This window comes from Hippopotamus amphibius, chromosome 12, assembly GCF_030028045.1.
Source record: "Hippopotamus amphibius kiboko isolate mHipAmp2 chromosome 12, mHipAmp2.hap2, whole genome shotgun sequence".
In the NCBI taxonomy this organism is placed as follows: Eukaryota; Metazoa; Chordata; class Mammalia; order Artiodactyla; family Hippopotamidae; genus Hippopotamus; species Hippopotamus amphibius.
This window is the reverse complement of record NC_080197.1, coordinates 85,080,714-85,108,129: the sequence shown is the minus strand read 5'-3', so window position 1 is coordinate 85,108,129 and position 27,416 is coordinate 85,080,714. Positions and strand designations below refer to the sequence as shown.

The 27,416-nt window shown below is 53.4% G+C and overlaps 2 protein-coding genes across 2 annotated transcripts; both read right to left on the bottom strand.

The window, feature by feature from the left end:
* Positions 1 to 506: 506 nt before the first annotated feature.
* Positions 507 to 11,502, bottom strand: KRT82 (keratin 82). The gene is given in 10 exon segments (XM_057701956.1): positions 507 to 666; positions 668 to 725; positions 1,232 to 1,263; positions 1,485 to 1,705; positions 3,291 to 3,416; positions 5,935 to 6,099; positions 6,449 to 6,544; positions 7,170 to 7,230; positions 9,575 to 9,783; positions 11,098 to 11,502. Coding segments are annotated over 10 exon segments (1,533 nt in total).
* A 3,753-nt stretch (positions 11,503 to 15,255) lies between these two features.
* LOC130832716 (keratin, type II cytoskeletal 5-like) lies at positions 15,256 to 26,929 on the bottom strand. Its single transcript, XM_057701391.1, has 9 exons — positions 26,447 to 26,929; positions 24,415 to 24,623; positions 21,973 to 22,033; positions 21,063 to 21,158; positions 18,873 to 19,037; positions 17,957 to 18,082; positions 17,253 to 17,473; positions 16,629 to 16,663; positions 15,256 to 15,428 (listed from the first exon to the last, which is right to left on the bottom strand). Exons 1-9 carry the CDS (start codon positions 26,924 to 26,926, stop codon positions 15,256 to 15,258), a joined length of 1,566 nt encoding a protein of 521 aa, XP_057557374.1. The 5' UTR covers positions 26,927 to 26,929.
* Positions 26,930 to 27,416: the final 487 nt, after the last annotated feature.

The following is a 27,416-nucleotide window of genomic DNA, read 5'->3' as shown; positions in this document are numbered from 1 at the left end:
AATAGTGCCTGTATTAGGTGGGTGTTAGAAGGAGTTCACTTTTTAGGTGCATGAGAGACCGAGGTAAGAGTTGGAGGGGAACATCCAGGGGTCGGGGAGGCTGGCTTTGTGGGGAAAGTTCCATGGGGTGATCCACGATGCAGACCTGTGATGTGCCCATTTGGCCTTCTCATGGGGAAGAGAAGTGTTTGGGGGCCATTGCCATTCTCTTGGCTGCACTAGAGCCTGACTGTCAGCAGTCCAAGGGATACAGGGGATGCGTTTTCTTTCTCTGCCTCCCACCCCCACCCCAGGGCCAAGCTCAGGGTCTGCACGCAGCTAAGTGAAAGGTGACTCTTGAAGATACCTGAGGGGCAGCTCCCAGTGAAAACCCAAGGGAAAACATCAATCAGCACAAGAAGTTGGGATTTTGGAACAGCCTTGTCTTCAACCCAGGTGGCAGAGGGACAACATCCAGGCTGGGGGCTGGTGCCCTGTCCCCTGGGCTTCTAGCCTCCGGGACGGCCCTAATACTTGTGGCAGGAGGAGCCGCCCCCAGCCCCGAGCTTCATGCTGGAGCTCTGCCTGCTTCCACAGCCCAGGAGCCCCTGGGGCTCGCAGGGGGTGTAGAGTTCACCCATGCCCACGAAGCTGCAGGCCCCGCTGCTTTTATGGACACTGGTGCCCCATGGGTGTGCTGACCACACACGGCTCATAGAGGATGGCACCTTTGGAGCTGCTCACGGCTGCGAGAACAGGAAGGGATGCTCAGGGCCCTGCCCTGAAACATATCAGTCAGGCCATACCCCCACCTGCTGCCACTCACTTCTAAGGACACCCCCATCCCAGCTACCAACTTCCATGTCTTCCACTCCAGCCACATAATGTGCTTAGCAGTCCCCCATGTGTCTCTCCTCGTGTCCTATCTTCTGCCACATGCTCTCTTTTTCTATTTGTCTGAGCCTGCTTCAAATCCTCTTTCTCCGGAAAAGCATCCCCTTGTCTATGTGGTCCCTTGCAGCTTCTGGGCCCTGAAGCACTGGGACCACGCTGCATGTCTGCTCCTACTTCTGATTCCTATAGACTTGGGTAGCCCTGAGGGAAAGCCTCTCCATCCAGGCGCTCTGGGCAGACAGAACTCTTCCTTTGGGGCGGGGGAGGCAGGCTGAGGTTTGGGCAGGGGCAGTGTGGTCTACGTCGGGTGGATCAGCTCCCAAGACCCCGGAGCCCCTGGGGGTGCTGATCTACTCACAGATATTCACGGGCCCAACGCCTTCACACAGCCTGGGGGTGGGAGGAAAAGGAGACACAAGGGAACTGTATCAGAAAATGAGATCAAGAAATGCACGGCACCCCCTCCTCCTGCCTGCACCGTGGACCGTATCAAGGAGCAGGGCCTGTGGACTGCGTGCTGTTTTAGGTTTTCCACGGCTGTGGGTTGGGCAATGGCAGCAGCAGCAACCAGAGGGCAGGATAGACACACCTGGTGCCCATCCTTGACCTACCTGTGCTCCTCGCCCTCCAGCAGGCGCCTGTAGGTGGCGCTCTCGATGTCCAGGCCCAGCTTGGAGTTCATCACCTCCTGGTACTGCTTCAGCAGGCAGGCCATGTCCTGCTTGGCCTTCTGCAGGGCCTCCTCCAGCCCCGCCAGCTTGCATTTGGCATCATTAAGGGCCGCCTCGCCCTGCTGCTCCGCCTCGGCCACGGCGGCCTCCAGTTTGCAGCGCTGGTGGCGGGGAGAGGGCACAGAAAGGTATTACGGGGTGCCCTGGAGCCCTGGCCTGACTCTCAGAGGAACAGAGGACACGGTCATTGTGAGGTAATTGAAAACAGTACACACTGGTCTCTGCCCCTAGTTCCTGGCACAGAACTCCCCCAAACCTTGAAATTTCCTAAGTGATAAGCACGGTAGGAGCATCCTTGGTTCTAACATTTGGTCTTTGACCCGGGTTTCTGACACAGAGTCCCTAAACCCCTTAGAATTGCCTGGGTATTGGCAATGTCTTTTGTTTAAATAAGGTGACTCTAGGTGGGCTCCTGGTGGGGGCTGGTCACCAGAAAGACCAAGTCATGATCAGAAGCTGGGAATTTTCAGCCCAGCCCCCCTTTCTCCTGAGAGGAGAGAGGGGTTGGAAATGGAGGTAATGAATGTGAGGAAGCCTTCACAAAGTCCCAACAGTAGAGGATTCGGAGAGCTTCCAGGCTGGAGGTGTGGGGAGAATGACACGCCTGGAGAGGGCATGGAAGCGCCACACCCCTTCCCACACATCTTGTTTTATCCATCTTTTCCACCTGGGTGTTCATCTGTATCCCTTACCATATCCTTTTTTTTTCTTTTAAGAACTTTTTATTGAGATACAGTTAACAGACAATAAACAGCATAAGCATATCCTTTTATAATAAACCAGTAAACTATTTTTCTGAGTTCTGTGAGCTACTGCAGCAAATTAATCGAACCCAAGGAGAGAGGTCATGGAGACCACCAACATATAGCTGATTGGTCAGAAACCCAACCGGGACTTGTGATTGGCATCTGAACTGGGGGCAGTCTTGTGGGACTTGTGGGACAGGTCCTCACCTGTGGGATCTGATGCTCTCTCTAGGTAGGTAGTGTTAGAAGTGAGTTAAATTGTAGAACACCCAGCTGGTGTTGCAGAACTGGTTGGTGTGGGACCACTCTTCCCCCACATCTGGTGTCAGAAGTGTTGTGAGTGTGATAGTGCGAGAGTAAAGGAGGGACACAGGAGCAATCCTGCAATCATGGTTATGTGCCAGATTCAGATTTGCTGTGGGTTTCACCCTAGGATTGTGACATCTGGTTCCTCCAGGGGATGGGGACCAGTTCTCCTGTCTATAACACCTCAAGGAGATCTGAGAGTTTCCTCTTAGATATGCCAAGCAATTTCTTTGTGACTAATAGATTTTAAGTGTCTGCCTGGTCTTCACTAGCCTAGGAGAAGAGAGTGGGTCTGATTTTCTGAACTCTGCAGAGTTACCTTGAATTTCAGGATCATAAAATTATAGTCTTTGGTTGGAAGGGGCCATGGAAAACATCTTTTCTATTCTCCCATCTAGTGAAGCATCCTTGCTATTTCATCTTAATGAAAGTAGGTTGTCTAGCCTCTTTTGGGGGGCCTCGCTGTTTCCTGAGTTTCCTCTTCCTGCTGTGGGCCGGCTCTTTGGTAGAAAGGGCTTGCTCCCTCGCGTGGGAAACAGCACAAGTTTATTCCCTCTTCAACAGGGCCCCCAGGGAGGTTGGATCCACCTGCGTGACCAGGACCAGACGGCAGGTTACCCTGTGATGGCCTCACCTGGGCTTTGACGTTCTCAATGTCTTGCTGCAGCCACTCGATCGGCTTGTTTATTTCCAGGATCTCGTTCTTGCTGTTGCGGAGGTTGTCGCAGTGGTTCCCGGCTGTCAGCTGCAGCTCCTTATACTGCCAGACAGGGAGGTCAGAACCTGGGCACCCACACTGGAGTCCCTCCCAGCGCCCATCCCCCCTGTCCCCAGTGTCTCCTCTCCTAACTTCCTGGATCAGGTGCTTCTGGATTGGTATACTTGTTCTGTTCCCCATCCCCTTTCCATTTCTGGTCCATTTCAGGTCCATTTTTGGGCTGCTCCTTATTCCCTTCTCACCTCCCAGCCCTGAACCTTCAGGCTTATTAAATTCCCCATCTAAGCTCCAAGTTCCCCTCCTCTCTGTTTAGCGATTCTGTGTTTCTTCCTTTTCTCTCTGCCCTGGAATTTCCCTCCCTTTTTCTCCAGCCCTGCTCTGGACCTTGGAAAGGGTTTCTGTGCTCAGCCTGGGGTACCTAACAAACAGATCAAGGACTGAGGACACAGCATGTCTTCCCCTCCCAGATGAATATGTTTGTATATTCTACTTCAAAACAATTGAAAATAAAATGCAATGTTATTCCTAACTTGGCTTAACATTTTTTTTAAACTTCGCACGTTGAATCTAGTTTTTGAATAATGTGTTATAGATTACAATAATAGATTTTTAAAAATTAGCCAACTTTATATTTTCTGCATTTAATGTATGAGAGCATTTTGCATAAAAATGCAAAACAAGCACAAGTCAATCTCTTTGGTTACTGTGAAAAAGCCTGTAGTTGCTTAATCAATATCCATTCTCTTCTTCTTCAAACAGAAGCCTAGATAAGAGAATATTTCTCAGCTTTCTCATCAACAAGGTGTATGGCCATTGCTGGGTAGCGCTTCTAGGAAAGCTGTTTAGTCAGAGATGACTCAGTTGGCATGTTCCTTTTGCCTTCTCATCTTCTGCCTGCTTGGAATGAACATGCGAGATTGGTGGTATTGCAGCCATCTTGGGACATGAGGCAACCATAAGGATTAAAGAATTGTGTTAAGAATGACAGAATAGAAAGCTAGAAGGAGCCTGTGTTTCTGATGTTAACATAGAACCCTGGTGTCATATGTGGGCAGTTTGTTTCTGTACTTTCAAATTATTTGAGAGAAAAGTAAAAATCCAACTTGTTTTAACTGTTATTGTTATTATTGATTTCTGATCCTCACAGTTAAGTACAATTTTTAAATAATAGAGTTATCTTTCTGGTTCTAACTTAGGAAGATGGGAAACTGAGGTTATTTTCCCTGAGCCCACCTGGAGGAGGGGTCAGCCGGAGCAAAACCTGGCCGTGGACGGGCCACAGACTGAGTCACAGGGAGCTGATTCCAGGCCAGGGTTTGATACCGTGATCCCCATGGATCTCCAGAAAAACAGCAGAGCATTGTTTGGGACACTCTCTGGATACCGGTACCCATTGCCCTCAGAAAAAAGTCCAAAGGCCTCAGCACAGCTCCGCAGATCTGCTGTGATCTGGCCCCGTGTCTCCAGCCCCATCTCCTTCATGGTGCTTCACACCAGGGACACCTCCCTTTCATGCTTCTTCGGCCTGGCTCCTGCTGGCTCTCAGCCAGACGCCCCTTCCCGCATGCTCTGCTTATGGGAGTCATACTTGGCCTTCCGTATCCAGATCAAATGCCGGCTCCTCTGCCTCTCCAGGCACAATTTGTTCCCTCCATCATCATCCTACTCCCTTAGCCTGCAGCTCCACCTCAGCAGTCACTTCATGCTACCTTGTATTTCCATTCGGCTGGTTACACGTTTCTCTCCCGTGGACCGTAATTTCCTTGAGGACAGGGATGGCATGACTCGCAGTATCCTCGTGGTTCCACACACCCCAGTAAGGCCCTCCTTCCCTGGCCACCCTATTAAAAACCGTATTCCCATCACACTCACTACGCTTCACCCTGATGTATTTTCTCCATAGCGCGTGTCCATCTCACATACATCCACTGTACTTATTTGCCTTGTTGGTCTGCCCCTGCCTCTGGAATGAAAGTGACACGAAGGCAGCGAATGTTTGTGCTGTTCCCTGCTGGACCTCTGGCATCTAGAATGGTGCTCGGCACACGATGGATGCTCGATAAATGAATGAGGGAATGAGTGAGTGAGTGAGTGAGTGAATGAATGGTGCCTTTCACAGATGGGGCAGCCAGACTGAGATGATGATATTTATGAAATCAAATTGGCCTCGGGGACACCAGTGCCCTCCCAGCAAGCCCCTAATTACCTAAGTCTGGGGCCACCTTAATCACCGTTCCTGCTCCACCATTAGTACCCACCCCATGCCAGCACCCTTTTCCCACGCCCGAAGCCCAGAGTCCTCTTTCCCATCATCGCCAATTAGTTTTCCCTGAATGCTACTTAAGAGGGCACTTCCCACGAGTCTGGGGGTGAATAAAGTTGGGGAGCTTTGAGGACAGGCCTGGGCTGGCTGTGGAGTCTCCCACACACTCTGCGGGCACCTGGCCTGAGGCCTGGCCGAAACAGTGGGGGCTGGGCGTGGCATGGCCCTCATTCTCTCCTCACCCACTGCCTGGAGGATAGTGGGTCCAGGGTCCCCCAGGCCCCAGCCAGACCTCACCCGGCTCTGGTACCAGGCCTCCACTTCCGCTTTGCTGCGGCTGGCGATTTCGTCATATTGCGCCTTGATCTGGGCAATGACGTCGTCCGTGTCCAGCTCCCGGCTGTTGTCCATCTTCACGATGACTGAGGTCTCTGAGACCTGAGACTGGAGCATGCTGACCTCCTAGGGGTGGGGGCCCCGGGGTAGAATGGGTGAGCTCTTTGAGGAGAAAGTGGGGGAGCGGGGGGCAAAGAAAGAAGGAGAGCTGGCTCTGATCTTCCCACGGCGAACTTGTGCAGGCTTTGCCTAGCTGTCCCGGCCTTCCATGACCAACCTGCTCCTCGTCCCCACCCTCCAGTTACACAGAGACCCAAGAGCCGAGGTCTGGGCCGTGTGCCTTCTGGGGGTCTCTCTGCCGGAAAACCAGCTGTCCCACGCTGGTTTCTTCACGTGCTCACTTTTAAGCCTGAAATGTACCCACAGGGCGGGAGCTTTCCCACCCCGCCATCCCTACAGAATTGGCTGCAGGTACCTCTGCATATAGGCTTTTCAGGAAGTCAATCTCCTGGATCAGAGCCTCCATATTGGTCTCCAGGTCAGCCTTCATCAGGAAGGCCGTGTCCACATCCTGCAGCCCGAAAGGTGACAGCCATCACCTGGGGCCTCCCCTCTGCCAGCTGGGTCGCCTCCCAGGCAAGCTGGTGGCAGGTGGCAGGTATGGGACCCACCTTTCCTCACTTAGGCCCATGTGGAAGTGAAGGGGTGACACAGCCAAGGATGAAGTGAGGGTTCCCCAGCCCCAGGACCCCATGCATCCTGATGGGGAAGCATCTGAAGGGAATGGGGTTAAAGGAGCCGTGAATACATTCCTCAGAGCTCCCCGTGGACTTCGGGCCAGAAAACACACAGCTATCCACGAGAGGGATTGTCAAGATGGTTTTCCTCTCTGGGGGTCTGAGTCAGAGTTTTTGTTTTGTTTTCGATTTGGCATTTGCCACGCCTCCAGTGTCCTGGGCAGGTGTAAATACAACCCTTAACACGAGATGGGAGGTAGAGGCCAGGTCCGTCACTGCCCTTCTACAAGGGGAGGGGAGGCTGGCCTTCCTGCCTCCCACGGTCAGTGGGGCTGGCCCCGGGGTCAGCGAGGTGGGTGGGCTGCAGGCACATTTGGACACAGTCCCAAGGCTGAGCGTCCCCCATCCCAGTGGGCCAGCTCAGGGGGCCTTCCCCCTCCCCGGGCCACCCTCCCTCACCTTCTTCAAGGCAACAAGCTCTTTCTCAGCAGAGGGCCGCAAGGAGAGCTCCTCTTCATATCTGGTGGAATGAGCAGGGGAAAATGTCTTAGTTGGGCTTGTGGGGTTTGGAAGCGTGCTGGTATCAGGCCTGAGCGTAGGAGCCTCTGGGGGCAAATCTGTCTCTCACTGACCGAATGCCCCCAGGGAGACACCAGATCCAGCCCCACCTCTGGCTCCTCCAGCCACTCAACACAGATGATTTTTATCACAGCCTCTCATTAAACACTTTGCAAGTTTACCTTCCACCCCATTGCCCAGTAGCCTGTTCCTGTGTTGAATCATTCTCTGGGAAGTCCTTCTTAAAGCTATCTTGATCCTATCTTGCTGCTGAGGAACCTTACTTCATCCAGTCGTTTCCTCTAGGAAGGCGGTGAAGAGTTGGCCGCCTGTTGCTGGCACAGCGGTCTTTTCCGAGTTGTTCTGAGAGCCGGCTGCAGTCGCTGAAACGCCAGCTGACCCCGTGCCCCTCCTTCCCAGGAGTGCTCTGAGCCTGGTGTCTGCCCGCAGCTCACTTGCAGAGGTAGCAATTACCCGCTTTACCAGATCCTCAGAGACAGCCCACCTATTTCCTCTAGGCTCCAAGGGAACTCCTCGCCCACTCACTGTCCCCCAAGGCAACAGAATCAGGGTCAGGGGTTTGGTCTGGCTGGAATGACTCAGTTTGATGAGCAACATGGATCCATAAAAAGCTTCCTGGTGCTTCCTGACGCCCATGCTTCCGTTTTCCAGCAGAAGTCTGCCGCAGGCAGGTGCTGGACGCTGAGCCTGCCACCTGGGTTTCAACTCCAGCTCTATTCTGTGCTAGTCATGTGACTTTGGGTAAGTGACTTGGCCTCTCTGGGCCTCAGTTTCACTACCTGTAGAATGAGGATAACCCTGGTCCTGCCTTTCACAGCTGTTACAATTATCACACAAGTTAATCTCTCCAAAGCACCAGGCCAGGGCCTGGCACAGGGTACTGTGTGTTTGTTATTAGTGTTAAAATACCACCTGGTCTTCTCCTTCTCCTATTGCCCCACTTTTAAAATCTAAAGTCCTCATCTTGAGCTTCAAAACATGTCTCCTGCCCATCTTGTATCCATCAAGAAAGGCATTGCTCCTGCTGAGATGGCTGGCCTCACCCCACCCATGACCTCGCCACACCTCGCCTGTCACAGTCTGCTTGAGTTGTCCCCTCTCACTTGCACACTCTGGTCCTTCCTTGTCAGCTGCTCCTGTCCCATCTCCTTTTCTATGGTCTACTCTGGAATCCTCTTTTATAAGAAGCAAATGGGATGAAACATCCTTCAAGGCCTGGGAGCAAAATGTCCCCTCCCCCAGGAAGCCTTCCTGGGCCACTTCTGCTCTCTCACTCTCTTGTGAGTCCTCTCCCCTCCTGCCTTGTACCATGTTGTAGCTGTTGGTGTGCATGCGTGGAGGTCTGTGCCGACTGGACTGGGGCATCTTGGGGGAAGAACCAGACTTTCCCAGCTTTATCACACTCACACTGCCCAGCACAGCATCTGGCCCCAAGGAGGTGTGTGGCTGACACCTACACAGTGTGGTCCCCAAAGTGGTTCCAGTCCACCAAATCCTTGCTCTTTCCATATTCACACTGTCAATGGAGATGTGTCTTTCAGCCCTCCCCCACCGACATGAGAGACCCACTCAGGACCATGAGGCAATTTATCTGGGCCTCAGCTTCTTGCAAGAAGCACTGAACCTGCTAGCTTGTGAGTTCTTCGTGAACACATGCCTCTCTGCTGTCTTCTGCTGTGTGAGTCAGGTCTGGAGCTGTTCTCAGGGAGGGCAAGTCTAGCCAACTACATAACCTTTAGCCACAAAGAAGTGAGAAGGAGATGGGGAGATGGCGCAACTGGGGGTGATGACTTCCAGTTGTGCCAGGAGGAGGCAGGGTGGGAGATATTGTATTAGCCTGAATGTTGTGAAGAAATCCCGAGAGGGGCTTATCAAGAAGAAAGAACAGTGGGAGCCCAAGCTCGGAGGGAGGAGGGTTTGGAGATCTGTTAGGGTGCTAAGAAGTGCTCGGGATCTGTCACGGGACTGATGGAAGATAAGGCAGAACAGGTGGGAGGGCAGAGCCCTGGAGCCCCGAGGACGGCAGGAGAAAACCTGTTTTACGTGAAGGGAGGAGGAGGCTGGCGGGAAGGGAGAGGAAGACAGATCCACAATCGCGGAGCTTCTACCGTGAGCCAGACGGGCAGTATCCTTGATGCTCTGCCTGCATTATCCCCCCTGACTGTGCCACCACCTAATGAACTGAGTCTTTGGCTTCCCATTTTATAGATGGGGAAACCGGGGCCCTGAATGTTGATGTCACTTGCCCTAGGTCCCCCGGCGGGGTGGCAGCAGGGCAGACTCACTTTTTCTTGTAGGCCTCCAATGTGTCCTGGAGGCTGGAGAGCTCGGACTCCAGCCGGGCCCGGTCCCTGGTCACGCAGTCCAGCTGCCTCCGAAGGGCACAGATGTAGGTCTTGAAGATGGGCTCGATGTTGCTCGGGCAGCTCCTCTGCTGCTGCATGAAGTTCCACTTGGTCTCCAGCAGCTTGTTCTTCTGCTCTAGGAACCGGACCTGCAGCCAAGAACAGCATATCACAGGGCCGTGGGGACCCTGGGGACCGTGGCTGGAGAGAGTAAGTGCTGGGAGCAGTGGAATCTGTCTGTGCTCCCACCCCGACACACAGCTGCTGTGTCTCTGTGTCTCCCCTGTCCGAGGTGGCTTATAGGACACCACCTCCCACCCAGGGTCACAGACTGTAACGGAGAGAGGGCTTTCCCAAGAGGCCTGGGGCAGGTCCTCCGCATCTTGTGCACCATATCTCAAGAAAATGGCAGAGGAAGTAATGCTGCCTTCCTTCTGGTCAACGGCCCCATCACCAGGAGGCTCCCAGCCTCATAGCAGGTGGTGTGGCGCAGCTGACGGTCAGGGCCCACGTTGTTGCGATGAGTTTACAACCAGAACTTACTGAGCTTTCAAAATAAAACTGTCAGTTTAACAGTTCCCATTTACTAAAACAAGTTCCTTTGGGGAGCACTTTTGCATATATTACTTCCTTTAATTCTCCCACCATCTCTGCCCCCTTTCCCCACCGGGCAACAGGGTCGCCGAGGCTGGGAAGGTGAGTGGTTTGCAGATGGCCTCCTCATAGCAGTGGAGTGGAGCCAGCACCAGGGTCCAGGTCTCCTGACTGCCAGTCCAGGACACTTTGCCCGAAACGTGGGGTCACCAGAAACACCAGGTCCGCCCTTGTCCTGTATCCTGACCCCGAGAGCCTCCCTGGGGTATAGGGACAGGCCCAGAAGCAGCCGAGGTGACAGGCCAGTTCAGCGTCCTCCAAAGGCAGCACATCACCCTTCCCTGAAGGCTTTTAGAGCTGTGGCTCAGGGGGTTGACACATGTATGACCTTGGTCACGGCCACTTTGTATCCCTAGCTCTGACTGCTCTACCTTCTCATCCCAGACCTAAGCTGATGGCGAATTCCAGGGTCACAGTGCCTGTCCCCGCCTCCAAGCCCCAGGGTCTCACTCCAGCTCATGCCCTCAAAAGGCAGCTCTTTCGTTAAAGCCTCGTGAGGAAGGGCAGGCCTCTGCCTCTTTGGTTTGCCCTTTCAGTATCTATCATTCCTTTGGAAGCTCCTCTTGTAGTCTGACCTCAGGCTCCCTTGGTGACTTAATCAGATAATATCCAGAGAGAGATGATGTATTAAAAAAAAAAAGCAAGCAGAAATGTCTAGTGCTGAGCCTGATCTAACCAGCTTTCAGTGGTTAGGGATCGTGGAGCACAGGAGAGGCCAGCGGATACACCACTCCAATGTCAGTCTCTCTGTTCCCAGGGCAGCCACAGGGCGCCTTCCGCCTCCTGGACCCCTGCACCCCCTCTCCTACCTTGTTGATGAAGGATGCAAAGCGGTCATTTAGGCACTTGATCTGCTCCTTCGCGTCCATCTTCACCCTTTGCACGGTCGGATCGATCTCCAGCTCGAGTGGGGCCAGCAGGCTCTCATTGATGGTGACGGGGGTGATGCATGCAGAAGGCCTGCAGGCGCCACCCACTCGGTACCTGAAGCCAGGCAGGCCACACCTGGAGGCGACCCGGGGCCTCCCAAAGCCCACGTCGCACAGGCTCCGGGAGCCAAGGCAGCCCAGGGCGCGGGGGCCCCTGCTGCCCACAGACCGGCACGGCCCCTGGTTCACTGCGTAGTGGGTGACCATCCGGGGGAGGATGGCTGAGCACGAGCTGAAGCTCTGGCTGCCACATCTGGAGCCCTGCTGGAAGGAGCGGCACGACATGGTGCGAGCGAGAGGCAAAGAGACGCGGCCCTGGCGGAAGGATGGAGGCGCGAGTTACAGGTCAGCTCAGCCTCTCCCGTTTTATATAGTCAGGGATGGAGGGCTGATCTGGGCCAAACCCCAGATCACCATGAAATCAGGTTTATGAGCTTGGCATAGTGGCAGCTGCTAAGTACCAGGGTGGATAATTAGGGCAGCAAAGAGCAGGAGCCAGTGGTCAATGCTAATGGGTCCCGTGAAAATCCTATTTGTCCTCCTTCCTTGTTTACGGAGGCGATGAAAGGGGCCAACCAGACAGATATGTTTGGCGTACTCAGTGGCTCGGCCTCAAGGAAAGGGAGAGTTGGGACTTTATGCCCTTTCATGGGGTGGGGGTGGGGAGGCGGGGTCATGAATGAGCTACCCTGGCTGCTCCGGGATTAGAGGCCTAATTAGATGTGCTTGAGGATGCTCTATTCCTCCAAGGCTGTTTCTATGTTTTTCTGTGGATGCTCCAGACCCGAGTGCCCTCCGTGGGCTCCTAGCTGGTCCTAGAAGCTCCCAGGGAGGGAGGCTTTTGGTGTGAGAGAAACCTCCTTAAGCAGGTGGGGGCCTGGCCTCCTCAGTCCAGGTGGGGTCCTGGCTCCGGCTCAGCTACCTACCCCCTGTCCCTCTAGGGTTCCTGAGATAGAAGGCTCCAGACATAGACTATTGTCTCTAGGGCTTGGTTAGTCCAAATAAGGCTTCAGGGGACTCAAGAAGATGTGCCTGGTGCTTGAGGAGGGGAGAGGAGTGGATGCTTTCCCCGAGACTCTTTGGGGCCCTGGATGGCTGTTAGCATAACTGACGCCATCTTGGCCCAGACAGTTCCTCCTGTCCTTCCCCTGACCTGACCCAGGACTATACTGTGCAGTAAATCACTTCTCTGTCATCAAAGGCTTTGTAGGTAATAGATATTGTTTAATAATCATTAGGAACAGGAGGTCCCTGTGCTCTGCTGGTCCCCAATGATGACAACCTTCCCTGACATTTTCCTGGCACCCACGGGAATGGTTACCATTCATAAATCTTGACTTAGCAATGCATGTCCTGTTTGTAAGCACCTAGGCCTGTACTCCAAGTTAACTGTAAAATTGTCCCAGTGGCCCCTGGATGGTGTAGAGCACAGCTACGAGTGCTTCCGGATCGCGGTCCACCTGATCCCACCCTGTGAGTAAGTTGCCTTGTAATAAACTGATCCATTGATTTTCATTTTTGGTTTCAAGTTGCTTGGTTTTTGGTTTCAAGTTTCTTACTTTCTCAGTTAGGTGGACACTTTTTGTTCCCTCCATCCTCCAACAGGCCCCCAAAATATGTACTGATGTCAGCCAGTAGGTCAGGTTTCCTTTCCCTTTCTCCCCACCCCATCCTGAGCCTCCCTGAGGTAGACAGAGCCTGCTCTGGCCCAAGGACATCTCTGGGGATGGTCGTTGTTCTCAGGAATTGTTCAGGTAGAAGCAGGACACAGGCTTTCTCCCCAGCACCCAGGACACAGCTCTTCAGAGATGCTTGAAACACCTCCATCTTTCCATCCGTCCCACCAGTGAAACCACTGTGGCCAACTGGCCTTTCCCTTCCACACTGTGACCTTTTTCCAGGTCAAAAGCAAGTCAACAACAATAATGGTAACATTTATTGGGTGCTTACTCTGTGTTGGGACCACCCTGGGCTCTATTATCTTATTTAATTCTTATGACGACACCATGATGTAGTTTGTATATTACAGATCAAAAAAGTGAGGAGCAGCAGGTTAAGTAAAACTCTCAAGCCACACAGCTCGTCCGGGATAGGCTGGGATCCAGTCCCATCCTTTCTGATGTCACCGTGCTTTACTGCTCTGATGGGGAGGAGCCCGGGTTAGGAATCAGGGGTTTTCCCTCCAATATACATTGTGCCTTCTCTGTTTCTCGGCTTCCCCACCTCTAGATTAGGAGACTGGAACTCAAATGTTTCTTGCGCACGGCCATTCTCAGTGTAACTGTGACATTTCACACTGTCCCTTTTTGCATGGTCTTGACTTTGGGTTCTGGAGTGCTGGGGAGGGAAGACTGAGGTAAGGGGTGTACCAAGATACCACGGGCTACGGTGGGAGGCAGAAGTGTGGTGGGGGCCCTGTTGCAGAGTGTCCGGGGAAGGGGACTCCCATTCTGCCCTGGAGGAAGCGTTGTGGGTACGTGGAACCTGCTCCCAGAGAACTCCATTTCCAAGGTCACCCTCTGAGTGTGGGATAGGATGCAGACTCAATCGAGACCTAGAGAGCTCGGTGACATTTTATTGAAGCAATTTCAGGGAATAGGCAGGCACAGGGAGCAGGCAGCTCGGAAGGGTCTGAGCCGTCATAATGGGAGTGACTTTTTTTCTGCAGTCGTCAACTCCGTCTTCACATGAGCAGCATGGCAGCCTGTTTGTATTGCCTTTGGAGTGCATTTTGGTCTTGAATACATGGCAGGTGTTTTGAGGGCTTACAACTCTTCGAACTCAGTGGGGAAACCACCCTGTGAAGGCCACTTAAAAAGATCTCTGTGCCTCCCTCACTCCCATATTCCACCACCACTCTGCTTCCTTCAAGGCGCTGAGCAACGTGGCAGCTCAAGGCGAGCAGAAACAAAGGAAGAACTCCTTCTCTTCCAGGTCTGCTATCTTGAACCTTCCCTGTGGGCAGGGAATCTGGTGGACAGCCTTACAAGAGCTTCAGTTTTGGCCAGAGCTGGGGACAGGCAAATCCACACCGTAGACATTTCAGGGGCAGGGAGATAAACATACAAGGTGGTAGAGGATGAACAGAAAAGGGAGTGACGGTGAGGGTGAAGAAGGAGAGGGCAGGGTAAAAAGGAAAAAAACTTTCCAGAAGAGAGAGGTCATGGCTAGCTCAAAGGGAATAGAAAACTCTGCAGCCCAGAGGATTCTCTGGGGGAGGTTGTTTCCCAGGGAGGCTCTGATACAGGCTCACTGGGTTCCTTTCCCTGGTGTGTCTGTTGCAGGTCTGCGTTTCCTGTCACATGAGGCTGCCTCCCTCCCCACCATCACTGGGGCATTTCTGTTTGGGACAGTAATTCTAACATGGTCTTAAATGAGGCAGACGTGGAAGGCATCTGGCTCTGCACTCTTACCCAATGTCGCCTCCGGCCACGGAGAAATTTTGGGTTCTTGAGAACATGATTCTGTTCTAGTATGAATAACCCAATTGGTAATATTTTGAAGGGTGCTGGTTTCTCATTCAAATATTCGGAGGGTGAGAGTTGTCGGGGGAAGTGGCTGAGGGCTTGGCGGGGACAAGAAGAAGGGAGGGGAGGAGGGAATATGTGGGCAGGGCTCACAAGGCTTCCCGATCTGAGGGGGCCTGCGGGAAACGTGTTCTGTCTGTGGTGGGAAAGCGCAGGCCTGGGCGGCGCTCAGCTTCTGCGGGGGCACCAAGGTCAGTTCTAAGCAGCCCCGGGAAGGACTGTGGTTGCAGGGGCTCTGGGTCAGATAGGAGGAAGCTCTGAAGGAACGTCCCAGCCCAGGTCTTCGCACGTGGCCCCTGGAATGGATGCCCGTGGGCCCTGGAGGGCTCTGGGATGAGGAATAAGTGGGGTGTCTCTGCGGGGAACCGTCTGGAGGTGAGCTGGGGACTCACAGGCCACTTCCCCGCTCCCTGTGCTTCTTGTTGATTCCATGCACGGGGGTCCGCAAAGCAGCAGGCCTTGGGCTGGGGACTGGGGGGGCCTTGGGGGGTCAGCGGGCCAGGGGGGCCCTTCAGCTCCTGTAACTCTTGGTGGATGAGGTCTTGGAGATGATGCGCACGCGGGAGCGGGTGCCGCGCATGCCGCGGCCGCTGGTGGAGCTGAAGCTGCCACTGCTGCCGCCCCCGGCCACGCAGAGGCCGCCGCCCCCGCTGTAGCCTGAGCCCCCGGAGGAAGAGACCACGGCGGTGGAGAGAAGGCACAGGGCACCCTGGCAGCCTCTTTCCCGGGTCTCGTGCCCAGGCCTCCTCCCTCCTATGGGGCTCCCAGAGGAGCCTGGCCGTCCCCATCACACACTGCCTCAGTGTACACAGGACCTGGCAATTTTCGAAGGTTTCCCATCTGTGACAGCACTGGTTTCCTTGACAGGCCTGAGAGGATGCCCTTACTACGACACCCCTATTTTAGAGGGGAAGAAACAGAGGCGCAAAGACGTCAGGCAGCCCCAAGGTCACACCTGCCGGAAACCGAGGCTTAGGGCCCCTGTGCTGTGTTCGTCCCTCATCTCTACCCAGGGCTCTCCCGCTGGATGGGACGTGAGGCCCCCTATACCGTGCGCAGATCACAGGCTCCCATACGGGAGGGGCCCGAAGGCCATCCAGGTGAACCTCCCCCAGACTGGAATCCCCTCTACGGCATCACTGAGAGGCAATCCCTTAGCTTCTGATCCAATGCCTTCAGCACTGGGGAGCTCGCTGCCTCGGAGGGCAGCTCTCCACAGCCTGCCCGATGTCCGAAGACACCTCTTCATCCTGCCCTCTCATTGTCCATTTCTCCAGCCTTCTCCTTTTATTCATTGGTTTCCAGCCCTTCCCCATCCTGGTTTTCTGGCCTCCCTCACACGGTCTGACCCCCAGGGGGCCTGAGGGAACTCTACTTCCTATGCCCAGGACTCAGCGCTCCACGGACGCCACCGGAGCCTATTGGGTCCTTCTGCAGGGTGAGTCGCCTTCCTGGCCCCCCAGCGTCTTCCCTCCTGGGACCTGAGGCCAAGCCTCCCCGCTCTGCTTGCTCAAGTTACTTTACTGCAATTCTCGACACAGGTCTTCACATTTAGCCTGTTTGATAGCCTCTTGTTAGTTGTGTGAGTTTGAATTTCTGCCAGAACTAGGCGTTCAGACTGGGGACCTGTTTGCTCTGTGAGTAGTCTTGTCCCATAACCAGGGTCCTCAGGGACTAGGGTGGAATGGACTTGTGACCCTGCCGTGAGCCTCTCTTGACCCCACTGGGAGGAAGGGCCAAAGAAGAGAGGGATCTCTGCAGAGCTCCTAAGAGGGTCTCAATGACATCACTGCCCCAGCTTGTTTACTATCTGTACACCGAAAGTGATACTATCAGCCTCCGTTTCGTCTCCCACTTTTCTGTCATCCCAAGACATTTACTCACAGATGTTCACGGGTCCAACACCTTCTCCAGTGAGCCTGTTGCAGGAGGGGAGAGAGAGACACATTTCATTTGCTGAGACGTTAGAGAGCCCTGGGTTCTTTGTATTTAAAGCAGTCGGCACAGAGGGCTTGCTGTGCGACAGGCACTGTGCTTAACCAGCTTCTCGTTCATCTTATTAGCTGTAGGAAGCTGGTGTGAATCTGGGAGGGGACGTCAGAAGAGAGATCAAGTCAAAATATATGGAGAAGTGGGGAGGGGGACCTGTGCTCACTAGGTGGGGAGGGACAGCCAGATGGTGGGCATCTCTGTGCAAACATGGGGCCCCTGAGCCTCGTCCCAAGGTGGCCTCATTTGTCACGATCCTGGCGGAAATGGCCCTGCTGATGGCCTTTCAGGTAGTCTCGCGCCACCTCTTCCTGACACTTTTCACCCTCGTCCCTATTCTGGGTTCCACAGGAGCTATGGGAGCAGTTGCAGGACGCCTCCAGAGAACAGCTGTGTTTTAACCTCGTTTCTGCCTTGGACATTTCTATCTGGGGCCTGACACCGTGGGGCTCTTGTGGCATTGCTACAGTGCTCTGGTGGCATCTATTTGAACCGTGGTAGGAGAACGAGGTGGCCCACCTGCACTCCTCTCCCTCCAGCAGCTTGCGGTAGGTGGCGATCTCGATGTCCAGGGCCAACTTGACATTCATCAGCTCCTGGTACTCGCGCAGCTGCCTCGCCATGTCCTGCTTGGCCTTCTGCAGGGCGTCCTCCAGCTCCGCCAGCTTGTGCTTGGCGTCCTTGAGGGCCAGCTCCCCACGCTGCTCAGCATCGGCCATGGCAGCCTGGAGCGTGGCACACTGCCCGGAGGACAGAGGAATTTATGCAGTTGTCCACAGGGAATGCAGTAAGATATGGGCTTTAGGTGAAACACATGGAAGAATTTCCCGAGATGGATTTCATGCAGAGGAGGTTGGAGTTTCATCATCTTTAAAGATAAGATTAACCTTTGTTCCCCTTGATAATTTGTGACTTAGTCAGGGTGGAGAAATGGTTTTGGGGGTCGTTCTCAATGCTGAACTTCTCTGGACTGTGGGTAAGTAAAATGAAATTTTGCCATGTACGCCTCCAGAGGACAACAGCTTTCCTAGAGGAATTGATGTTGGAAAGATCTCCGAAAGAAGGTCCTGATGTCCCTGGTGGGATGGAAGCCTGCACGTTTACACTCCTGGACGGACACTCATCTGGGGAGGCTTCTCCCTGCATGGGCTGAGTTAAGACCAGGCCAGGTCTGCCTGGATGCAGGAGCATGGATGGGGTGGCTCCTGGGAGCTCAGTCCTACCTGCTTCTTCACGTTGTCAGTCTCAGAGCGCAGCCTTTGTATTCCCCGGTTCAGCTCGGAGAGTTCCATCTTGGTGGAGCGGAGGTCGTCCCCGTGCCGGCCGGCGGACTGCTGCAGCTCCTCATACTGGGGGGAAGGAGAAGCAGAAGGCAGGGATGGTCAGGCCAGAGAAGAGAACGTGGTGGCTTCCCAGGGCCCAACAGGCTTCTGAGGTGCGGCTTGGAGGCACCTCCCTGTGCCCCCAGCTCTTTCCATCAAATCCGCCACATCGTCTCTTTGTTCCGCCCCCCACTCTCCATGTCCGCAGGCTCCGCCACCCAGCTGGACACTTCCTACATCCCGACCTTCGTCCCTCTTCTTCATGTGTCCATGTGTCTCACCCCCACAAACTCAGCATCGTACGAGGGTGCCTGTCACTCTGATTTTAATGCTCTTTCATATTTTTCTTGGCACCAGGTCTCATATCCTCAGGGACTCCCTAGCTCTAACCTGGAAAATCTCATTGTGTGACCCCTAACAAGGCTTTGCCTCAGCCTCTTGGCCCCAGCTGTTTCTACCTCTTATCTCTGGATCCAGGAGACTAAACCTGCCTCTTGGTCCCACCACCTGCACCCTTGCTCCTGCTGGCACTGGTAGCGGGTACTGTCCAGCTGTCCCTCACCTCTCCTCTACAAGGCATTGGAGGGGTGTCTGTCCTCCCCGGGGCAGCAGGACTGACCACCTCTTGCCATTGTCTGTCTGTTCTACCAGGCCCTGGCGATGCTGCCTGAGGAGTGCTCAGAACAGAGGGTGAGCCCCAAGCTGAACTCAGATCCTTCCAACCCCATTAGACTGGGAGGACAAGGCTCTTGTCTAATCTGCCTTTGAAATCCCAGTCCTCTGCAATTGTTTCATGAACTTGACCTTGACACCTCACCTTGATCTGGTACCAGGACTCAGCCTCGGCCCGGCTGCGGTTGACAATGTCCTCGTACTGGGCCTTAACCTCAGCGATGATGCTGTCCAGGTCCAGCTTGCGGTTGTTGTCCATGGACAGGACCACGGAGGTCTCGGAGATCTGGGCCTGAAGCTGAGCCAGCTCCTGTGAGGGGGCCCAAGTGGGAGAGCTGAAGCTGGGTGTGCATGTGTGTGTGTGTTACATGGGTGTGCATGTGTGTGTGTGTGTGTGGGGAGACTGTGACCAGCCCCCCAGAACAGACCCTGGCATTGAGGGCCTCACTTGCACTGTTGGGATGGAATAGTCTGCTTCCATCTGAAAGGGCTGGGTGGACATTAGGAAGGTCAGCGGGTTTACGCCCTTTCTCCATCATCATCTCATCTGTACAGAGGGGGCTGCAGCTCAGGTAACGCTAGCTGGAATTCTCCAGAAGTCACTCCCACTGTCAAGGGCACGCACCTTGCTGTGACCTGTCAGTGCTATGACGTCTCACGTTCTGAGAAAACGCAATCTTTCACACCAAATAAAGCAAGTATCTTGTGAAAGAAAACGGAATCAGAAAGAGCCAGAAAGCTGTGCTGCATCCCAGCCTCATTTTCCAACTTTGCTTTTCCCCACTCCTCGGGGATGGGAAATGGAAACCAACTTGAAACAGCAGAAGACCTGAAAAATTCATGTCTTGGATCTGCAAAGCAGGTTAGATAGCATCTCTGAGTCTCAGAGGGACTAGTCGTAGTACTGCTTCCCATGATTTCTGTGAGCATTAAATACATTCCTGTTTGTGTAAGATGGGTTTTGAAGCAGGAAACCCACAATTAATTTGCTAATGATCACGTTACAGAATCATCTAAGGCAGTGGTTCCCAAAGTGTGATCCTCAGACAAGCAGAGTCAGCATTACCTGGGAACTTGATTGAAATGCAATATTTTGGGTGCCACCCTAGACTTCCTGAAGTAGAATTAGTGTTCTAACAAGACTTCTAGAAGATTCTGATGAGCTGGAAAATTTGAGCATCACTGATTCAAAGCCCAAATCTAAGTAAAAATATCCCTTTCCTTTCTTTACTAACAATTGGTTCATACATTTCTGGCTTCAAGAAATTATTATTCTGTTGTTGTTGTGTTGCAGTTGTTTTTCTGAAATAGCTTTTCCTGGCAGCTGACCTAGCTGGGGGGAGTCTCAGCCCACAGGCTTGCTGTTCAGAATTGAGAGCCAACACCACCTTGGGTGTCAGCATTGACGTGAATAAGCAGAGAAAGTGATGCCTTTTTTTGCATCAGGTGGATGTGATGTTCATTGAAGCCATCTGAAGACCTAGAGCCCATGTTCCTGCTCCTGGAACATGGCCAACTTGTGTTGGGCATCAAACATGTGTAACCCTGTGGGCATATCACCCATCCTTACCAGGCCTACCTGCGGTGCACAATGCACCCTGCATCCCCACGTGCCATCACTGTCCCAATCCCCCCCACTCACTCACTCTACTCCAGCCACCTGGGCCTCTTCCTGGCACTCTGGATCCCCAATCCTTCAGGTTATCACCCACCATCTGCCTGCCGCTGCCTCCTGTGTCATTTTCTCCATCACCCCTGAAAGGGCAGCTATTTGGTTCTCTCTGTGCTACCCATCTCCCCCGACGTAATGGAAACTCCAAGAACTTAGGGCTTGACTGTGCTTGTCCAGTGCTGTACCTGCAGCCCTGAGCTCAGTGTTGGTCTTAAAGAGGCACACAGCAAAAATGCACCTTCAGCAGAGCCAGGCAATTGTATCGTGTGTGCGTCTAGAAGCACCAGAGGGCTCCCTAATTGCCATTTGATTTGCATATTTGCATCATCTTGCAGCCATTCTAGGAAAAGTAGCAGGGAAAACTGAGCTGGGCTGGGTGATCCAGTTTGCTCAGATTGTTCGATGGAAATAACAAGTAATTCGGGGACAGGCAGTTCTTTTGACTGACAGAACATGCTCAAACTTCTCACCTTGCCTGACCCACCAGCTGCCCTGGGAAACCTCACGTTCTCCCCTGGTAGCGGAAGCAGCATCTGTTCCACCAACTCCAGCTCAGGCATGGGGTGTGGAGCAGAGAGGAGACCAGGGAAGGGCTGGCAGCCTCTGTGCTCAGCCAGGGACCCCGCCCCCAGCCCTTCGGGGGGAGCACCCGGCCCCACTTACTGCATCGTAGAAAGCCCTCAGGAAGTTGATCTCATCCATTAAGGCCTCCACCTTGGCCTCCAGCTCCACCTTGTTCATGTAAGCGGCGTCCACGTCCTGGGTACAGAATATGCTGTCACTGTGAGTCCCACCCTTCCTGGGTTAGCCGGCCCCTCGGTCTGTGAGTTAGGCTGGAGAACTTCATCTCCCAGGGAGGAAAGTGTTTCTCTGTCCCAGGCTATGGCTGGAGTGGAACTTACAGGGGAATCCAAACTGTGTGTGCACCAGGGCTCTCAGGGAAAGCCCACCTGTCCTTCCGCTGGTGCCACATGGAAAGACAGCCCATGTCACCTCCACGCAGTGAGGACAACGTGGTCCCCCTGGGCCCTTGGGCGTGGCTGCCTCTGGACTCTCCCAGCCTCCCCTGAGGACTCCTCTCCACCTCGCACTCTGTCCCTTCCTCCCCTGCACACACTGCTGCTCCGTTCTTCCTCCTGCAGATTAGCTCTGGGGCTCATTCTCCCCCTCCCTCCGCTCATGCCTGCAGAGCAGGAAGGTCCACAACTCCTGGAGCTGTTCCCTGTCCTGCACCCATCCCTGAGCCTGCAGACTCAGCTCAGCACAAGGCCCATTTTGCTTCCGCTTTCCCTGCACTGGATCCATGTGGGGAGGGGGCTGGTGTTATGATTTACAGCTCAGACTTGGGTGTCCTGGACCCTGACTCTCTTCTGGTTGTCTGGGTAACCTGGGGCAACTTATTTAACCTCCATGAGTGAGTTTTCTCACTTCTAAAGTAAAACCTGCTTCCAAGACTGGCTGTGCAGATTAAATAAAGCCTTGTATACAAGGCCACTGGCTGAAGCGGCAGCTGTCATTCCCAGAAAGAGCTGCCTGGGCCTGGAGTCAGGATGGAGCATCCCTCTCTCCTCACCTTCTTGAGCACCACAAACTCATTCTCCGCAGCTGTGCGCCTGTTGATTTCTTCTTCGTACCTGCGGGAAGGATGAAGTGGATGGATGTTTGGAGCAGGGGTTCTGGGAGTGAGATCCAATGAGGGGGTGGGCTATAGGTGGGTCTCCAGAGCAGACTTGGGAAACATGCTGCTGAAGCATTCTCTCCTGGTGCACGTGTATCCCCCCAACCCCAAATCCATCAAACAAGCACCCCATCCAAACAAAACCCAGACTCAGGACAACACAAAGCAGAACCACTCCTCATTCTTTCTGAGGTTGCTTTCTCACAGCTTTGCTCCCCAGTGGTCCTATGAAGGGATGTGATGCTTCCTTTTATCACACGGTTTTGCCCAAGCCAAACAGGGGCCCTGAGGAGAGGAACAGAGAGCAGCAGAGGCAGGCAGCCTAGGCCTAGACTGGCGCCTGCGCCCCATGGCGCCCTCACGGTGCTCCCTGTTCTGTTCTTAGCCACTGACTTAGCCTGGCCTGGGAAGCTGAGTCTCCAGGCTATTAAGAGACCTCCCTTTCCCCCAACCCCCAACCAAGTTTTCTCATCTTCAGTTTACCTTTAGCAGCAACCCTACTCCACATGTACCCCCCCCCCCGCCCACACACACACTGATCTCTGGAAGGAAAGGAAGTTTCACGTCTGCTCTAGGTAACATTTCCCACCCTACCTCCTAAGCATCAGCCAACCCCACCCTCTCAGAGGCTTTGGACGGCTGGGCTGTGGTTTAGGGTTCGTCTCTTCCGCCTACAAGCTGAATAACCCAGGGCAGGTCCCTTAACCTCTCAGAGGCCCTATCCCGTCTATGAATCTTGCTGTTTTGTTTTTAAAACCACGAAGTACTAACCCACATGATGGATATAGCCAGAACCTCGCCCGCTTTTATATTGCCTCTATTGTCCGTAAAATCTTCAATACTGTGCCTTCTTCAAAAAGTTCTCTGGAAAAACTGATCTGATTTTTCTTATTGTTTCCTCAAGTTGTCTTTTCATTCAACCTGACCATCTTGGTTTCACCAACTCCATGCAATTGTCCTTCTGTGTTTCCCAGTTCACAGTCCCTCTGCCAGAGGGCAGGCATCATGTGGTCCTGCACAGGCCTCTTAGGCACCTACTATAGACACATCTCCATCCTTTAAACAGCAGCACACTCTTCAACAGATTCCCCCAGCCCCATATCCCTCCAATGTGCCTCATTCCTTCTCAACCTTGAGCTTTTGTCTTCTCCTCCAGGAAGACTTCTTGGATTGAAACACTGTTACCCCACATCTGCATGATATTTTAAATTACCTGTGCACTTGCTTCTCTTGTCTATGTTTGCATCACTACACACATATACTTAATCGTCAATATTATAAAAATAGCTAACACGTATTAACAGCTTACTGTGTGTCAGGCACTGGCTACCCTATCAAGTACTTTACAAGCCAGTTTTGTTTTAACATTCTCAATCCCCTTATGAGGTGGGTACTAGTCATATCCCCTTTAACAGACAAAGAAACTAGGGCTTAGAGAGGTTAGTTTTCTTTAGGTCATTTAGCCAGTAAGTGGTTGAGCCAGGACTGATAATCCGATTAGATTCTATAGCACTGTCCAACAGCACTTTTGCAGTGATGGAAATGCTCTATATCTACATCCATTATGGGACCCATTAGTCACATGTGGTGACTGAGCACTTGAAATGTGGCTAGTGTCACTGAGGAGCTGAATGTTAAATTTTATTTGATTTTAATTAATTTATATTTCAGTAGCCCCGTGTAGCTATGGCTACCATGTTAGCACAGCTCTAAAATCTAGTCTCACTACATTATACAAACAGTAACCAAAACTTATCAAGTCACTTATTTTGTTTGGACCAAGAACATGAGATATAAATTAAAACAATAAAATAATAAATTATTCATATCTATAGGCAACAACATACAATCATCTTTAGTGGTGCGTGTGTGTGTGTGTGTGTGTGTGTGTGTGTGTGGTTCCAGGGAGAAGGTAGCACATATGCCTCTTTTTTCTTCATTCCCCAGCCTTGGCCAGGGTTGGGGTGGATGCATGAACGTTGTGTAAGTCAGCAGTGGCATTGAGTTGAACAAATGTGAGCATGAGATGCTATGGGTTTAGTTCATAACTCATGCATTGCTACGTGTATAACCTTGGACGAGTCAGTTGCCACCTGAGCCTTACTCCCCTCATCTGCAGGGTTTACAGGCTTGTGTGTATCACGTGGCACGTGGCCATGTGAGTTACCATCTGTAAGCGCAGCCCCTCCCCAAAGCCTCAACATTCTTGACCGCAGGGTCCCAGTTCTTTTCCTGAGTCCACCTCTGTGCCCTAAGTCATGCCCTATTTCCCACTGGACTGGGCACTTCCGGAGAGCAGAGGGTCCCCTGGAGGCTCCGGGCTGAGCCACCACTCACTTGTTCTTGAAGTCCTCCACCACCTCCTGCATGCTCTTCAGCTCCATCTCCAGCCTCGAGTGCTCTCCCCCGAGGCTGTCCAGCTGCCGCCTCAGGTTGCTGATGTAGTTTTCAAATATGGGCTCGAGGTTGGCCCTGGCAGTTTTATGCTCCTGCAGGAGGCTCCACTTGGTCTCCAAGACCTTATTCTGCTGCTCCAGGAACCTCACCTGCCTCAGTCAGAGATGGGAGCCCGTGAGTGCTTCCCTGCAGCCGCAGCTTCCTGGAGGGCTCTGGGATACAGGACCTCCCCCCATCATCCCCCCCGACAGTGCAGGGAGGCCCTGCAAGACCTCAGGGTCCAGGAGGCACTCTCCTCCTCATCCTCAGGCTGGTAGGGGCCTGGAACTTAGCCAGGCCCATGTTGCTGCAATGGGCCTGGGAGACAGGCCGTGGCTGGGTTTGGAGGGGGGAGAAGGAAGGAGGGCCAGAGGGACTTGAAACCGTCTGAATACACCAAACTATGCTGGTGTATGGTAGCTGAAGAAGAGAACACTCCACCGTGCTACTGAGTGAGATTTTGATTCCCAATAAAAGGGCAAGAGGTTCGTGGCAGAAAATTCAATCCGTTTGCTTTCCAACATGATTTCTCTCGATCTAGAATCTGGACTCAGTTGCCCCTACACTCCAGGAATGCTGGAGTTGGTCACTCTGGAGTCACCTTGAGGGGACCTGGGCACAACTGCAGCCGTGTCCCTCACCAGCTGTGGGGCCTTGGACAAGCCCCTTCTTTTCTCTGCTTTCTCGGGACCCTTGTGGTCTTGCATTGCTAATCTGGTTTCCTTGAATTGCACTCCTCTGCTCCTCGGGTTGGGAAGCAGCCTTGGGAATATTCAAAACCTTTCTCCCGAAACAAATCCTTCTGTTGAAAGTAGATGGAGGGACACACAGCCTCAGAGAATGAAGGAACAGAGCCTCCAAGACTTTGGAATTGGCAACGTGCCTACAGCGGGTCTTTAACAAATGTACCCCACTCCCACTTTCTCTTCTATTGTCCTGGCTCCAAGTCCTCCCTAGCCACATCCCTTCATTCCCCACGACCCCTCCAGATGAACCCAGAAAAAGCTGGGGCCACAACCTTCCCCTTAGAGCCAGGCTCCTGAAAATCTCACGTTTGTTGGTGCAAACACAAGGCCAAGTGGGGGGACACGAATGATAAATGCCTCAGAGTTGCCTGTGGTTAGGTTTATACTTTCAAGGTCTGGGTCCATATGATGAGGCATTTCATAGCCTGCTAGACCTGCATGGGGACCTTAGAGTCCATCTGTCCAACCCAGCTGAGGCCGGAGAATTTCGGGACTCTTCCAGCAGGAGAGCTGAGGATGGAGCTTGGGCTGGTCACCCCTTAGTTTAGTGCTCTTTCTTCCAGACCCCAGGTATGGAGCCTGAACGATCCAGACCCTTGAACTGGTTCTTCCCAGGCAAAGACAACCAGCTCAGGCGTGAGCCGGTGGTGGTGCAAACTGGACTGTTTGTTTCCCCAGAACCGGGGAAATCCCTAGGATTCCAGGCCAACAGCAGGGGAGACTCAAGGCTAACGTCACAGCTTTCCTCTCGCCAAAAGCAACGTGTGAAACACTGAGCATGCTCCTCGCCAACCACCAGGATTCCCAGCCACCCCCAACTCACGAGGGAGTTTGCCACAGGAGGACTTGCCCCTGTTAACTGCCAGGGAAAAGTGACCCCGGCTCACTTCTGTGGGCTGAGCTTGTAACCTACCATGCCTTCATCCCCTGCCCTCGGAACTGATCCCTTTTCACTGTCTAATTTTAAGCCAAGAGCAAGATCACTATCCATCTAAAGAGCAATGTTCTTGCAGTGGGGCAGGCAGCTCTGGAGTCCAGAGGTGGACATTTTTCTCATCTCAACAAGGTGGGAAATCTCCTCCACTCCGCTGGCAGCCTTCCTAACCCCCAGGACCTCAGAAGAGCACATAAAGCTGAGATACTGGGTGCCAGCTGCTTTCCTGGCGGGGACCCCACTGGCCCCTCACCTTGTCAATGAAGGAGGCAAACTTGTTGTTGAGGGTCTTGATCTGCTCCTTCTCCTCCTTCCGCACCTGCTGGAGTGATGGATCGATCTCCAGGTGGAGGGGAGTCAGGAGTCTCTGGTTGACAGTGACCTCTTGGATGCCCCCAGCGCCAGGCATCATCCCACCTCCAAATCTATAGCCACTGCAGGCCCCCCCGACCCTGTACCCTATGCCCCCGAGACCCAGCCCATAGCCAGCACCCCCGAAGCTGGCCCGGCTGGAGCGGGATCCGCCGCTGATGGAGATTCTCTTGTTAACCCCAAAGCTGTGGAGGCTCCTGGTACCAAAACCGCCCCCGAAGCCACCCCCAAAGCTCTTCCCACCCTGGGACACAGAGAAGGAGCTGAAGCTGGGCCGGCAGCCTGGGAGGAGGCTGGCTGAGGAAGCACTGAAGTTCCGAGTGCCCCCTGACTTGATGGTGACAGAGGATCGCTGGGTCATGGTGGGTGCCAGTGCCAGAGGGTCAGTGGAGAGAAAATGTCACAGGGATGAGGAGCCTTCCAAGTCTATCTCTCCCCAGCTCTCCTTGACTTTTATCCCTTTCAAAAACTGGGCTTGGCCAGAGAAGATCAAAGACCACTCTGTTGAGGTCATCTCAATGGCATGTCTGGCCACAGCCCATTCTCCTGCCCTGCTCACCATCACAGGGAACACCCCACCCAGGGCAGGACCAGGCCTGGGGATTGGGACCTGGGGGAAGCCTGGGTCCCGAGCCCCCCCAACCCGGCCATGTTCTCAGCCACATGCTGCAGACACTCCCACTGCTTCCCATCTGCTCCCCTCTTCTCGAGTCTTGGACTCTGAACACAAGCACTTGATTATACCCTTCCCGTCGCGGTCACTTACAAGGGAAAAATTTTTTATTGAGGATTTAATCTGTGCCAGACCATGTGAAGGTCAGTTATAAGCATTAAGTTATTTGATTCTCTTC